At 47.7% G+C, this 15646-nt stretch overlaps 1 protein-coding gene across 3 annotated transcripts in view; it reads left to right on the forward strand.

Moving 5' to 3' along the window:
* Positions 1 to 3222: 3222 nt before the first annotated feature.
* The window catches only part of ADAM19 (ADAM metallopeptidase domain 19), a 56051-nt gene continuing 43627 nt past the window's right edge, over positions 3223 to 15646 (forward strand). For all 3 annotated transcript variants that reach the window (XM_030573178.1, XM_030573179.1, XM_030573180.1), the window contains exons 1-3: positions 3223 to 3537; positions 5251 to 5339; positions 9969 to 10039. In XM_030573178.1, the coding sequence (XP_030429038.1) occupies positions 3444 to 3537; positions 5251 to 5339; positions 9969 to 10039 (254 nt within the window). In that variant the 5' untranslated portion in view covers positions 3223 to 3443. The remainder of the gene's footprint in view (positions 3538 to 5250; positions 5340 to 9968; positions 10040 to 15646) is intronic.

Genomic DNA, 15646 nt, shown 5'->3' on the forward strand with positions numbered 1-15646 from the left:
CAAATAACTTGTCCTCATTTCTTCTGGTGTAGAATTGAACTATGAGGAAATGCTTCTCTTTGCCCTAGAAGGCCTAGTCTTTGCTTGAGCAACTCAAACTCTATTGTGTTTTCAGCTCTGGAAACTGGGTGGGTAACTTCACTGGGGAAGACCAGGTCTGTTTATGCAGAAGCCTGGTGCTTCTATGCCAGCAATGTCCCTAGTAGCCTGTGATGGGGTGAAATTCCATCATGGACTAGGATAGGTTAAAAGCCAGTTAGTATAATCTATTACACCTGTGCCATCATTAATTTGCTGAAGGAATGGGCCTAAGAGGCAGCAGATGATAGATTAATGGACACCTGGGCCTCATAAAATGCTGAGAGTGTTCAGTCTGAGGGTGTACAATCGCAGGGAGAGGGTAGGTTTCTTTTGAAGACCCTGAGCCAGGCTCTGCAGAAGAAGGGTTCTCCAGGGGACCCAGCTAAGAGGCTGACTGCTCTGAACCAGAGCAGAGGACAAGACTCAAAGGTAGCCAAAAAAGGGACTGAGATTCGGGTGGTCTGAATGGCCTGAGGCTTGTTGGGGCTCTTGACTTGGGATTTTGCTACCCCAGAAGGGGTTATGTTTGTTTGTGACTTGGCAGAGGGCCAAACCACATCTCCAAAACTGATTTGTGTGTGGCAAACTGAGAACACCTACTGTGTGGGAGGAAACTGATGCAGAAGGTGCTGGTAGTGCTGTGTCTGAGCAGACGGGGGAGCTATGGGATGGCCATGCCCCAGGACACTGCCCCCAACCATTGCACTCCCCTGAAGCACAATTCCATTGGCTTGGAGATGTATTTATTTTCCTGGGGGTACATCCACAGGGCTGGTGGGGAGATAAGAACATAAGAATGGCCATACTGGGTCAGACCAGTGATCCATCTATCCCTGTATCCTGTCTTCTAAGAATGGCCAATGCCAGGTTCCCCAGAGGGAATGAACAGAACAGGGAACCATCAAGCGATCCATCCCCTGTCGCCCATTCTCAGCTTCTGGCAAACAGAGGCTAGGGACACCATCCCTGCCCATCCTGGCTAATAGCCATTGATGGACTTATCCTCCATGAATTTATCTAGTTATTTTTTGAAACCTGTTATAGTCATGATATGTCAGAGATAATCAGATAAACACAGAGATAATGCATACATCCTGCTGGCCCTGCCCAAGAACCTCTGCACCTGGAGTGCAGCCCTTGTGGGATCCATCCCTGTCATAAACAGATAGCCCAGGTTACTCCTTTCCAGGTAAAAGAACATTAACCCTTAAACACCTGACCAGAGGACCAATCAGGAAACAAGACTTTTTCAAATCTGGGTGGAGGGAAGTTTGTGTGTGAGTCCTTTGTTCTTGTCTTGTGTCTGTCCCTCTCGGCTATGGGAAGGATTTTTCTGTCTCCTGCTTTCTAATCTTCTGTTTCCAAGTTGTGAGTACAAAGATCATAAAACAATAGGGGTTATTGTTTTTTTTCTTTTGTATTTACATGTGTGTAGTTGCTGGAGTGTTTTGAATTGTGTTCTTTTGAATAAGGCTGTTTATTCATATTTCTTTTAAGCAATTGACCCTGTATTTGTCACCTTAATACAGAGAGACCATTTTTATGTATTTTTTCTTTCTTTTTATATAAAGCTTTCTTTTTAAGACCTGTTGGAGTTTTCTTTAGTGGGAATTCCAGGGAATTGAGCCTGTAGCTCACCAGGGAATTGGTGGGAGGAAGAAGTCAGGGGAAATCTCTGTGTGTTAGATTTACTAGCCTGACTTTGCATGCCCTCTGGGTAAGGGGGAAAAGAGATTAGATATCTCGGTACTAGTGTTTTCCAGGACTGGAAACGGAGAGGGTGGAGTCCCTCTGTTTAGATTCACGGAGCTTGCTTCTGTGTATCTCTCCAGGAACCCAGGGAGGGAACACCTGGAAGGAGGAGGGGGAAGGGAAATGGTTTATTCCCCTTTGTTGTGAGACTCAAGGAATTTGGGTCTTGGGGTCCCCAGGGAAGGTTTTTCGGGGGACCAGAGTGCCCCAAAACACTCTAATTTTTTGGGTGGTGGCAGCTTTACAAGGTCAAAGCTGGTAACTAAGCTTGGAGGTTTTCATGCTAACACCCATATTTTGGACGCTAAGGTCCAAATCTGGGAATATGTTATGACAATCCCAAGGTGGACTTGCTGCTGCAGAGGTGGGAGAGGGCTGCTGCAGATTGCATTGACTGGTCATGCCCCTGATCAGGCCATTGCAGCAGTTAGGGATGTTCTAGCCATAGCCCACTGCCCGCTAGGGGCAGCTCCAGGCCCCAGCAAGCCAAGCGCATGCTTGGGGTGGCAAGCCACAGGGGGTGCTCTGCCAGTTGCTGCAAGGGTAGCAGGCAGGCTGCTTTTGGCCGCTTGCCTGCGGAAGGTCTGCTGGTCCCGCAGCTTCTGGACCTCTTGCAGGCACAGCTGCGGGAGGTCCTCTGAAGCTGCAGGACCAGCGGACCCTCCGCAGGCAAGCCGCCGAAGGCAGCCTGCCTGCCGTGCTTGGGGTGGCAAAAAGCCTAGAGCCGCCCCTGCTGCCCGCCATCTGTGCTAGGGACAGAGAGGGGGCAGCAGAGAAGTTCTGCAGTTCAGAGGTGTCCTTCCCGTTCCTTACCTCAGTGTTTCTCTCTCTCTAAACTTCTGCCTGGCTCCGCTCAGTCTGATGGCAATGCACTCACCAGGAGGTGAGAGACTTAAAATGCCTCTTTGGAGACAAACCTTCAACTATGGAGGGATTGAGGAGATCAACTATGAAAATGGCTAGAAACACTCAGTACCGGCCCCCTGCTGCTGTTTGTCTGGAGAGTAAATTCTATTTGGTTTGCCCTGTGCCTAAGTTTTCAGTGCAGTCTAGATTTTTGGGTTGCCAACTTGTAACTCCAATGGGGGAGCAGATGGGCAGGAGACTGGAGGTAGGGGACAGCAGGTGAATGCATTAGCAGAATGGTTCCTTGAAAGGAACGAGTTCATGGTGTTGCCATTTAAATCGCTATCATTAGGCATCAGAGCTAACGCTTAGCTGAGATGATGAGCCAGATCCTTAGCAGCGCCCAGCCATTGTTTCAGGCTGCCTGCAGACTCGGGAAGACAAGCCTGGCTTCCTTTGCGCGCATGCTTCGCCTGTGGGAGGTTTTGTGGGCCGCTCTGAGAGCTCGCAATGTGCAGGCAGTGCCGAGGCTGGGTGCGCAGCTGGCCGGATTGACCCTGACATCTCCGGCACATTTGGCTCGCGGAGGGACGCCCCCGCTGGGCGGACTTGGGGGCTGGCTCCGGACTGTGCGTGGGGAGAGGCGCCTACGGCTGGGCGGCCGCCAGTTCGCCGGCGGAATCCGAGCCTGCAGCGAGCCGCCGAGCGAGCCTTCGCGGGGAGCCTCTGCCGGCCCCCGGTGGTGCCAGCCGCCCCGCGGAGCCATGCCTGGGGCTGCGGGGCCAGCCTGGGGCTCCCCGGCTCCCTTCCTGCTGCTGCTGCTGCTGCTCCCCGCCCTGGAGCCAGCAGGCTGGAGAAGTAAGTCCGTGGGGGACGATGCCAGGGCTAAGGGACGATCCGAGCTGTGGGAACCCAGAGCCAGGGGCTGGCTGGGTCGCGTGAACTTGGGGGGGCTTCATTCGAACCCCGGCTCCTGGGCATGATGCTGTACCTCCCCCCCCCTTTTTTTTGGTTCTGTCTTCCACGCCTGCCATCTGAACAGAAGGTTTAGCAGCATGGAGAGCACAGCCACCGTCCTAGCAAATCAGCAAGAACGCCCAGAGAATACGCATTGCAGGCTGCACCTTCAGCAAATCCTGTTATTTGTGGGGTTTGGGGGATACCTGGTCATAAGCAATGTCTTGTCTGCTGCTGGGACCGGGGTCCACCCCAGGATGTGCCCTGGGGATTTCTAGCGGCATGAAGTGGCAGAGGTTCCTATCTCTGGCTGCAACACACTCCCAGCTGCAAAACCCAGCTCAGCGGGAAAGCAATGATAGCCTTGGATGGGCGACAGCCCTAACTGCAGGTCAGCAGGCTGGGACTGACATTGGCCCGGAGGAAGAGCTCTGTGCCGCTCCAAGGCGGGTTTCTTTCGGCAACAGATAGTCCCTCCCCCACCTTGTCTCATTAAACCCAGGAGCATTTTTAACTGGCAGTTAATCACAGGGTCCTAAATCTTGGATTGGTGGGTTGGGGGCAGACTGAATTCAGCCCATTTTCAAGCGGGCTATTAGAATAAGATTCTCTTCCCTCTTCCACTTGCTGTCACAGTCCCCAGTGGATTACCCTCTGTGTCTTGTGAAGGCTTTGACACCAGGGGCTTTTACACCCGAGTCAAATGCAGGAGAGGCAGAGATGGCAAATTATGTATTTCATCTCATTCTACTTGGGGCAGCATTCCATGATACAAATCGGCTGAAAGAGAACTGGTTCCCTCTGGAACTCGATGAGTTTAGAGGCCATGAAAACTTCTTTCCCCATTCTCTTTCCCAGACCTGAAGAAGAGGTCTGTGGAGCACAAAAGTTTGTCTCTTTCTCCAACAGAAATTGGTTCAATGAAAGATATTACCTCAGGGGAAAGACTAGACAGACCTGCTTTAAAGGGGAAAGCATCATTGGGCATTGCTATGTGGTTGTTGGACACATTGGCCATGCCTGTTAGTTTCAAACTAAGAGAATTATTTAAGTGCTTCAGGGAGTTTCCCCATCTTTGTTCCAGCAATTAATGTGCCTTTTAAAACTTCTATTTAAAAATCCTCAACAATTATTGCTCTGTTCAGCTGAATTTATCCATGGTTTGTATATTTATTACAGGCCTGATCCAGCGTGCTGAGGAGCTGAACACGTGGCCCCCAGTCCAGCACAGCACATGTTTTTAAACATAGGAGCGGCCTCATTTAAATCAATCAAATAGCTCGTGTGCTTAAATTTAAGCACATGCTTAAATGCTTTGCTGGATCAATGCCGGCGCTTATATATGTCTGTACTTTCCGAAATGTAGATGTAAAAAATTATAAGGAAAATCTTTTCTGCTGCTAATATTAAACAATGTACTTAAATGTATGTAGAGACATTAGGGGTCAAATAATTCAAACTGTTCTTGCTTTTTGCTGTTTATATGCTATCTCTTGAAGGATCTGACCCTGTTCCATTAAGTCAAGGGCAAAACTCCTGTTGTCTCTGATGGGGCAGGATTAAATCCTAAATGCAATGGAGTTTTGATTCTGAGCAACTCTCTGTATTCCCCAGGAGAAAACAACACTGTTGGCCCACAGCTGTACCAGGAGGAAATCACACTGCACTGGAAAGCCACAGGAAGCCCCCCGATCAGTGTGAAGGTATGTCATATGACCATGTTGACAGGAAAGGTGCTCTCACATTTTTTTTTTCAACGTTTCTCCCAAGATGCAAATGGTTGACTGGATCTGGTGATGTCTCTTAAATTCTTCAGGCCATATCCCAGTCACTGGAGGCACATGCAGGCTATAGGAGCCTATCAAAAATGCATCAGCATAGAGGGGAGCTGTTTGCCGTGATCTGAACTCTCCCCAAAACTCATAGGCTGCAATGCACCCGCTTGGCACATGGTGCTACAGAGAGGGGCTAAGGATGACCTGCCAGTAAGATCCCCTGACCCAATGGCATGTGATAAAGCACTGCTGTCTGTGCACAGTATCTCAGCTCCAAGCTGGAATCCGACCTCCAGAGAATCACTGCTGGGCAGAATACGGAGGCAGACTTGCTCTGCGTTTGTGGCGGATATGTGTTCCAGGTTTGGAGACAGAGCCTAGTCTGTACCTTGATTTTGGCTTGCAGAGCAATAATAACAAATAACTCTTGCTGGTATATCACTTTCCATTATGAAGGATCCCTTCAGACTATGCATTAAGATTGCTTACTCGCCACTGAAATGCAGCTGCCTCAGGGGAAGAGCCCAGCAGCCATTTAACACACACCCATCAATGATAAAAATAACAGGCTGTCCATGGCCTCCAGTGGCAAAAACATTAAGGAGGGAGGCCCAGAAGCAGGATAACTCAGTGCCGGTCTCCTTGGGAGTTTGCTCCAAATCTTAGTCAAGCGTGGGAAGGCAGGTTTTCCCTCATGGAAGAAGCTGCATCCAGCTCCAACACCCAGTGATCTGTTGGATCCCTGTGGATCCATTAAAATCCATCCATGAAGGCCCTGTGACTCCACACCTGCTCTCTGCAGGCTCCCACAGTGTCTGGAAGGGCATCAGAATTGCACTAACAGCGTTATTTTGCCAGCAGCAAATCTCGGGACGTTCCATGAAGAGGATCCTGTTGCAAAGAGTGAGGGCCATGAAAAGGGTAATACAGATTGGGGCTGTGTCGCCTCCTCAGTGGAGTTGCCCTTGGGTGCCAGGGAGGATGAGAAACACGCCCCGGCCCTCTCCTGGAGCCTCAGACAGGTCTCCATAGGTACAAGGCAGAGGAGGATAATGGAGGGAGGTTCACCTGCTTATTCTGCATCTCCACAAGGATGGTCCTCTGCATGTTCAGATCTAGGGGGAATGGTCCATTCCCAGTCAGGGCCTGAATGCTGCACCCCTAGGTGAGCGTCCCGTGGATATCACGGGGACTCCTCTCAAGAATAAAGTCTGTTCACATGAGTGATGGTTTTCAGGATGGGTTGTGCCTCCTAGTAACCCCATGAGGTAAGGTTTCAGTGACCTGACCAAGGTCACACAGGCAGTCTGTGGTAAAACATGATCTTCTGATTCCCAGTCCTGTGCATTAGCCACAAAAGCATTCTTCTTCCTCTCAGCACACACACACACACACTGGTTCCCATGAAGAGAAGTTTAATAACCACTCTAACCAAAACTACAGCGCAAGGTCAAATGCAAATGAGCAATAGCCAGGGAGAGGAACCTGCACCACTATCCTTTGGCTCTTTTGAACGATATAAGTAATAACAGCCTTGGTGTATCCAGGGTATGAATCACTGTCCCCAGTGGATTACCCTCTATCTGAGAACTTCTGGGAAGCTTTTATAGTGTAACGTGATGAACAGGAGCTGTGGTAGGTAACTTGCTCTCAGGATCAGGCCGAACATTCTCCCTCTCAATAACATCATTGCAATGATGCAAGAACCAGGGATCACCCGCTGAAATGACTAGGCGGCGAGTTTAAAACAAACAAAAGGAAGTTTTTCTTCACACAGTGCACAGTCAACCTGTGAAACTCTTTGCCAGAGGATGTTGCTAAGGCCAAGACTATAACAGGGTTCAAAAAAGAATTAGATAAGTTGATGAAAGATAGGTCCATCGATGGCTATTAGCCAAGATGATCAGGGACACTAACCTATCCTCTGGGTGTCTCTAAACCTCTGACTGCCGAAAGCAGGGACTGGATGGCAGAGGACAGATAACTCAATAAGTTGCCCTGTTCTGTTCATTACCTCTGAAGCTTCCGGAATTGTTGGAAGACCAGCTGCTTGGCTACATGCATCATTGGTCTGACCCATTCTGGCCATTCTTATGTTCTCAATGTATTGTGGAGGTATTTGGTTATTCTTAATCACAGACCTGTCCACAAAAAGCACACGGGCATCTGACCAGCACTTACCCTTAGACAAACCTGTCAGAACCTGAGGTTCTTCATCAATGATTATTCAGGCAAATTCTCATTGGAATCAAGAACCCTGCTAGCAACGAGCAAGCACGAGCAGTTACAGCTAGTATATTTCGGGTCCAACTGTTAACAGGACCCTAAAAACAAAACTGGATAGGAGGGGCAGGAAAATCTTGTCAGCATCAACTGTATGGAGAGGTTCAGTGACACAAAACGCTCTGAGCTACAGTCCAAGCTGTCTGTGTTTGTATTGTGTCTCACTTCGCAGCTTGACAGTAGACCAGTGCTGAGCACCTGCACCTAGGGTGACCAGACAGCAAGTGTGAAAAATCGGGGTGGGGGGTAATCGGAGCCAATATATAAAAAAGACAAATATCAGGACTGTCCCTATAAAACTGGGACATCTGGTCACCCTACCCGCAGCTCAGATCCAGTGAAACCAGAATTTGGCCCTTTGCAATTACAGACCAATGTTGTCTGCTGCATATCTATGGGCCTGATTCATGGAAGCCAAGGAAAGACTTCCATTGACTTCAATAAGCACAGGATTAGCAGAAGACCAGAATATCAGAATGAAGACCTACCACATGGATATGAAAGGAAAATTTTATAATTGACACTAGAGTTGAGATTCGCACAAAGGGATCTGAACACACACATTGACTGACAATGTTTCAGCCAAGCAAGTCTTTAGAATACTCTTATGGTATCACTTGATTTCTGTGGTGTGAAATCCCCTTGCACATTGAGTAAGGCAGATGAGGAAATAACCTGACACTCTTATTTCTTAATAATTCTTTATCTTACAATTCTAATAGAGTAAGAGCAGCCTTTCGTGCCTCCTTAAGAGGCAACTTCCCTTAACAGAAAATCTTGTAATATCCTCAATTGTAGTGAGAAAATGTTTTAATATTCTCGGTTGTACTGAGTCAATTTACATTTTACGTTTCAGACCACTCCTGCTAAGAAGCAGCTAATTTTTATTAGCTCTGTGATCATTTAAAACTTGTTTCTGTTTCTGCGCTGAACGGCCCCATGTTTCTTTACGTGAATTAGTATAAAAATAAAATACTGTACTAAAAAATAAGTCAGTAATAGCAGACACATCTAGTAATAAGGTGCTTGGTTGTAGTTTATATCCTTGATCTCTCTCCCCCTCCCCCCTTGTGTTATAATTGGATCTGCCTAATAATGAAAATAATTATAATGTAGTGGTTACTGGAACACTTTTCAGGTAATGCATCCTGTCTAGCAGGTGTATACGCCTCACCTGTGTACAATGCACACCTCCAGTTTGTCTTCTTCCAGCCCTATCATTTATTTAAAGCTAGGGATACAGATAACTTGTCCTACCTGTTTACAGCTATATATCCATATACTGTAAATATAGACGTACCCCCAGATCTTTGGACCTGTCTTTATTGACATTTGAAATGATCTTAGAACCTTCATAGAGAACTATGTCTCTGAGTACATCCTAGAAAGGTAGACTATAGAGTGTCTGGCATATATTGTAGACCAGCTGGGCTGCAGTTTCAGAATATGTTGAATAGTTTTTCTGGGCAGGAGACTTTATACAAATTGTGCATGCTATAAACCAGTGGTTCTCCAACACTTCACTTGGTAGAAGAAAGCGTCTTTCCTGGACCAGCACCGTCTCCCAGCAACCCAATTCCCCACTTCTTGAGTTTAATTTTGCAGACCATGAAGCAGGACTCTGTGAGCCACAAGAAGTCCATGGGCCTCAGTTTGAGAACAGCTGCTTCAGGCTCTTTTCTGAAATGGCTTGCAAAACAGCGTTATTAAACGAAGTCCTTGCTTTCTCTAATAAGTTGCTATCACGGTTTCAAATTTCATTGTAGACAGGGTCCAGTACTAGAGCTACCATCCAAAGCAGGGCTGGGATTTTTCAAAGGAAGCCCTGGGAATTAGGCATCATACTCCCTGTGAATGCCAGTGGGATTTGGGGACCAAACTCTCGTAGGGTGCTATGAAAATAGATTGTCATGGATGCTGGTTATATTTCACCATTAAAATAAATGTGTGTCTGAGTGGATCAGGGAGGAGATATCAGTTTGGTTTTAGTGCCATCTGCTAAGAAATAATGTAAACACAGCTCTGCTAGGATGTTTTTCCAGTGACCATGGGCTCCGAGGCATGGGACCTGTCCATATTTCCAAAGAAGTAACAATACATCGTTCCTCTTGAGCATTACTGGGCACAGCTAGGGCGGGAGATATGCTCACCGCTGCAGGGTGGGATAAGGGGAGGTTTGCACTTGAAACAAAGTAATTGCTGTGTTGATAAACACTTAGGTATTCCCCATGACCAGGCTGTATGTGTAATGGGCAGTTTCTCTGTTGCATGTAGCACCCATTCAAAGCCGAAGTCAAGCTGACAGTCGAGGGGAGAGAACTCATCCTGGATGTTGAGAAGAATGAGTAAGTGTTCTTGTCCATTGTATGCCCCGTGCAGTCTGCTGCCAAAGGTGATGAATAAGGAGCTGATCCAGAGCCCAGTGGGGCTCTTCCTGTTGGCTTCACTGAAGTTTGGATCACTCCCTAAGGGCTAGTCTAAACTGAAAGCTTAGACTGACCTAGCAGCATTGCTCAGGGCTGTGAAAAATGTCAGGCCTTGTGTGACGACCTAAGCCCCCACTGTAGACACAGTTAGATTCATGGAAAAATTCTTCCTTCAGCCTCGCTGTGGATTAACTATATCAACTGACCATCCCCTTGCCATGTAACAGTTAGTACCTGTGTTAACTAGACAATGATTTCCTGTTACTCTTTGCCTGATGTTAGTGAGCTGGATTGTTCACCAAATGGCTCAATGTTTTTTTTAATAAGTAAAAAGCTCTAATGTGGATTTTGTATGTTATGTTACTCATAAGGGATTCCACTCCAGATCTCTCAGGAGGAATGACAGTGAAACTTATATTTCTCTAATGCTGCTCACCCTAAAGAAATGTTTTCATTGCACTGACTGCAGAAATTCAGCCATCTCTGGGGCAGAACATAGCAGCTGGTTGGCAGCACACAGGAACAGTATGTACATAGTTTGGGATAGGAAGTGAAGAATACTGTATCCAAATGAAGCTACCAGTGGATATACATAGGCATGATGATTTTGCTACTGGAGTTTGGATGTAGATTCTTTGCTACTTTTTATACCAGATCCTTTGATGGCAAGTAGATTAGATTCTAGTGGTGGAAGAGCAGTCAAGACTTTTCTTATACAGCTGGCCCTTGCCAATCTTAATCCATTGATGTTGGATTTCTTTCTCTGTCAGATTTATATATTGAGTTCCAGGTGAGCATTTTTTCTCCTAGTATTCACCAATGTATTTATACCCTGGAATAATACTACTTACCATATTTAAGTATATAGTGCAGACATCCTTGACCAGTCAAACCTGGGATCACTCTTCTCCTTCCCTAAGAGTGCAAGGAAAGCTGCAATATGGACGTACAACTGTAATTACTGTTTATGGTGACATAGAAACATAACTGATTTGCAGGATAGTTTGGAGGGGAGCCCAGCTTCTCTTGGTATGGTGTAAGGCAGTACCTGAAATCAGATGAAAGTAGATTCTGGGAAGGGTTTTCTGTGAAAGGCTATATCTTAAGGATAAGCTGCTGGGACTTCCAGCATTGAAGACACTGCAGAGCCAATTCTGCACTTGTGCTAACAGAAAATGTTATAAATATTCTGCCTATCTACATCTTTGGGCTTTGAAAGTACCAAAGCATAGAGAGGGGAGCAAATGCTACTGCCATTCCTAGCTAAATCCTGTCTACAGAAGCAACGTGAACAGTGTGGCAGTTGTGAGCAGTATCTCTGAAGCAATGCTGTGAATTATCTAACTGCTATTGTAGATAGGACACAACCATTGGGGTCTATTTCCTTTGACTGTCAGGTCTTAAACCTATTGCAGCATTTGTGCTTGGCAGTATTGTAGAGGTGAATTTATTCACAGTCCAGGAGGAGTTGGCAAAAGCAGAGTCCTGTCAGAAATCCAAGCAACAGGTTAATTCAGCGTCTGATGACAACCTCCAAGTGTCTCCTGGGAACTGTGCTGTGCTATTTCCATCAGCGGTCTGGCTCTCGGCATGTGTTAGTAAACAGAATGAGGATAACACACCGTTTGCTATTGTGTTTACTTCCTGAGGTAAGGCTTTCATTCAACAAGATACACATACATACCCTTCCATCAGGGAGCATGCTGGCTTACCAGGATTAATGAACACAGACAGCATTACGAAGTCCTACTATTGGAACAGATCTTATAAAAACCCGTACAGAGAAAATACAGAGGATACGAAATCATCTTTAACATTGACTTCGTGCCCAGGAAAAAATCCTCTGGAGTGAAGGCTCAGGCTTATAGTCAGAGACAGAAGCCGAGACCCAGAGGAGAACAGGCAACAAGCCATACATTTAAGGGATAGCTGTTGGGATACTGGCACAATGAGCAGCTGAGAAGTGTTCGAGAACAGAGCCATTATTTGGATATCACTTTCAAAGTCATTTCAATGAGTTATAGGGGAATTCAAGGGCAGCGAAGAAGGAATGATGAAGGAGGCAGAACAAGTGGGGACCCCAAGAATGTTGTGGATGCTCTATTAAGACACCTTCCATCTGTGAATCTCCAGCCCTTTGCAAACATTAATGAATGAAGCCTCCTCTTGTCCCTGGCACGTGCCTAGGACAGAGCTGTTGGTTTTGAATGCAATGGTTGTGTTGCATGGCAGAAATGTTCAAGCCATGTCCTTAATTTCACATTTATGAAGAGCATATTATGCTTATCCCCAGGAGATGTAAACCAGGGTATAGTGCACCTGTTCCTGTTAACATGCTACATTATTATTTACTTTGTAATAAACTCAGCACCTATCTGACTGTGGACTCCATACACTTGAGTATAGGCTTCATGTGTTAGAAACTAATAACATCATTGTGTTGTTGTGGTATGGAAAAGGCAGAACCATGATTTCATTCCAGAGGAAGGTAGGTCATAGCATATAAAATCTGAGCAATAGCAGGAGAATATCCCCTAGTGCCATTTAATTCTCTCTTTTTTTTTTTAATAAGTCCATTGAAACGCTCAAGTACTGCAGCTGCAGGATTGAAAAGTCCAAGACTGCATGGAGAGAGCAATATATGGAGAGATGCCTATAAGACTAATCATACATTTGGCTGTGGCTTAGGAATGGAAGAATCTGCATTCTAAACCTTGGATGAAAACAGAGTTTTTTTAAAGGGACTTGTGTTTAATAAGAACCAGCTTTGAGCTGAAGAGAGGAGTGTACTGGAGGTGCAGTGGAGAAGCTATGAATGTTGATCACAATGGTCTCTTCTGACCTTGGAGCCTATGAATGTGTCATGTAGCAGGTCTGCATCGCATGAGGTTCCTCTCTATCAGGGAGAAGAGCTGATACTTCTGTTGTACAAATCTGAGACTAATTTGTTTTCCCACCTGGCAACAGGAAAAGCTGTAGGGGAGAAAAACACTCCTCCTGTCCTGTTTCCAGAGAGTCTCTGTCACAGAGTGACTGTCCCTTTTAATAGTTCATCTGCCTCCCAGTTGGGCTTAAGAGGAGGAACCTGAGCAGGAAGGGCACGAAGGGGCAGGTAACAGCTGCCTGAGAACAGAGGAGAGACAGAAGGAGCAGAGAATAGCCTGCGGGACAGAGCTGCAGGAGAGCACTAGCCATGAGCTTCTATTGACAAGTTCTGATGGAAGCTGTTGGCGGGACAGGAAGGGAACACATGGACAGACTGGCTAGAGCTGGGGACCCCTGCCCAGTTGTAGAAAGGCTTAGCAAAGGCCCCAAGGGATGAAGGGAGGAACGAGCTTGGTCAATGCAAGCTGGACCGAAAAGCAAGGCTTTGGCTCTGGACTCTTGATGAGCAGGGGTGGGACATACAGGCTGGGAGGGTTGGAAGTGGAATGCTGCAGAAAGCCCTCTGGCAGAAAACCTGAATGGAGGCTATGGAAGGAGCCCAGGAACCAAGGATTTGTCCTGGAGCAAGATTCCCCTGACCAGGGATAGGACTGATGGGCAAAGGGGCCTGGGGGAGTGAAGCACTGTGGGGAACTGTAAACATGCAGGACTCACCCTCAGGCACCTCCTGCTGGTTGTCTCCGGGAATTAGCTCTTCGACCCAGGAGCGCCTTCAGGCCAGTGATCTGCTGGCCTCTGTGTCCCTCCCAGGACCCTGCTGCCCCTATAACTGGGTGCTGCCCCCTGGAAGTACCCCCACAGTTCTGGGTCTCCCCCCCCCCACTTCACCTCAGTCTTGGCTACTGCCCAGTCTCCATCTAGCCCCTGCTCACTGGGGCAGACTGAAGTATCAGCCATTCATCACAGGCAAAGGGGTTTGGACCTGCTGCCTCTGGCTGCCCCTGCAACCCAGTATCTAATAGGCCTTACCAGGCCTGCAGCTTGGGGCTTTCCTAGGCCAGCGCTCCCCGGCTCACTTGGCCTTTCCCCAGCCCTGATCCACTCCAGATACCTGGTTACCCTCCCTGCAGCCAGGCCCTTCTCTCTCTGAACACAGAGAGAGACTGTCTGGGCTTCTGGCTCACAGCCTCTTATAGGGGTCAGCTGGGCCTGACTGGGGCATGGCCACAGCTGAGCCTACTTTCCCTAATCAGCCCAGGCTTCTTTTCCTGCCACCGCCCTCTCCCAGGGCTGTTTTAAGCCCTTCAGGACAGGAGTGGGGTAATCACCCTGCTACAGAAGGTCTCTCCCTGGGGACCTGACTGGGAGCTCCAGGAGAAAACTCAAGGGAGAGATGTGGATCGTAAAACTCTAACGAAAAAAGCCTGGGGAGTGGAGCCCTGGGACTGGTTAATGACTCTTGGGTGGGCAAACTGGGAAAGGTGACTCTTGAATGGAATCAGCAAGCTTCTGCATTGTCATCTGGTCTGACCTTGAGGTTGTGGGAGGACCTGTGTTTACCCTAAGGGACCTGTGAACTGTGATACTTTCTATGAGTCAAAGGGGTTGAATTAGTCCTTGAGGGAGAGATGATATTCCTTTGAAGGGAAAGTTGAGTTGGGTTGTGCCTGGGCTGCTGAGTTTGGCCAGAGGACGGCTTCTGTGATGGGGTAATGTGATATGAACAGTGAGATTCAAAGCCCTCTCCCACCAGGAAAGGATGACTGGCAGAGCACTGGTGGGGTGGCACCCAGAGGCCATCCTGTGACAGTCTCCCAGGCAAGGGAAAGGATCTGGGACAGCCATAGTTACTGAAAACTGCAACAGTGGGCACCCAGCAGGCAGAAAGGACAGGGAGGACAAGGGGCTGCCAGACACTGCAGGGCGTTGATTGGTGCCTAGATGGCCACCTAAGCTGAGGACCATTAGTGATGGGTTCTGCCCTTCCTCACCACACATCAGCCTGCAACTGCTGGGGAGAAGCTGCCAGGAGAGTGGCCAGCCAGGGATGCTTGAGTCCCTCTGAGCCATGAAGGGAGTCAGTCACAATAGCATATGGCAGCTCTGAAGTGCCTTTCAGACCCTTGGTAACTTTATCCTTGTAGCTTTCTGTCAGATCGGCTGCCCTTGTCCTGCCCCTTGGTTGGCTGTAGTGCGGATACAGCATCATGCTGGGAACAGCGAGTTGGATCACGTATTCCTAACACAGACAAAGCTCCCACTGACCTCAGGAGGCATCTTGTTTGAATGAGGGAAACGGCATCAGGCCCCAAAAGGGCATTTTTAACCACGTGCAAGGCCAGTTCCATGCAGTGGAAGCTAAAATGTACAGTGGTTGGCTCAGAGCAGTTACTCTTCTAGCATAGACAGAGTTCACAGGCTCCCAGCCCAATGGAGAGATCTAATTTTAGACTCTTTTACCTCAGAAGCAAAAACATTCCACCTCTAACCAGTCCCATTTCCGTGTCTGAAATAACAAGGGAGCCCTGTATCTGATGCTCTGAGCTGTCAGATAAAGAAGCTGGGGGTCACTGGTTGGTTGTCATTTCCTGCCGCTACAGTACTTGTTTCAGTGACTGCTGACCAAAAGGGGTTTGTCCA

This window comes from Gopherus evgoodei, chromosome 8, assembly GCF_007399415.2.
Source record: "Gopherus evgoodei ecotype Sinaloan lineage chromosome 8, rGopEvg1_v1.p, whole genome shotgun sequence".
In the NCBI taxonomy this organism is placed as follows: domain Eukaryota; kingdom Metazoa; phylum Chordata; order Testudines; family Testudinidae; genus Gopherus; species Gopherus evgoodei.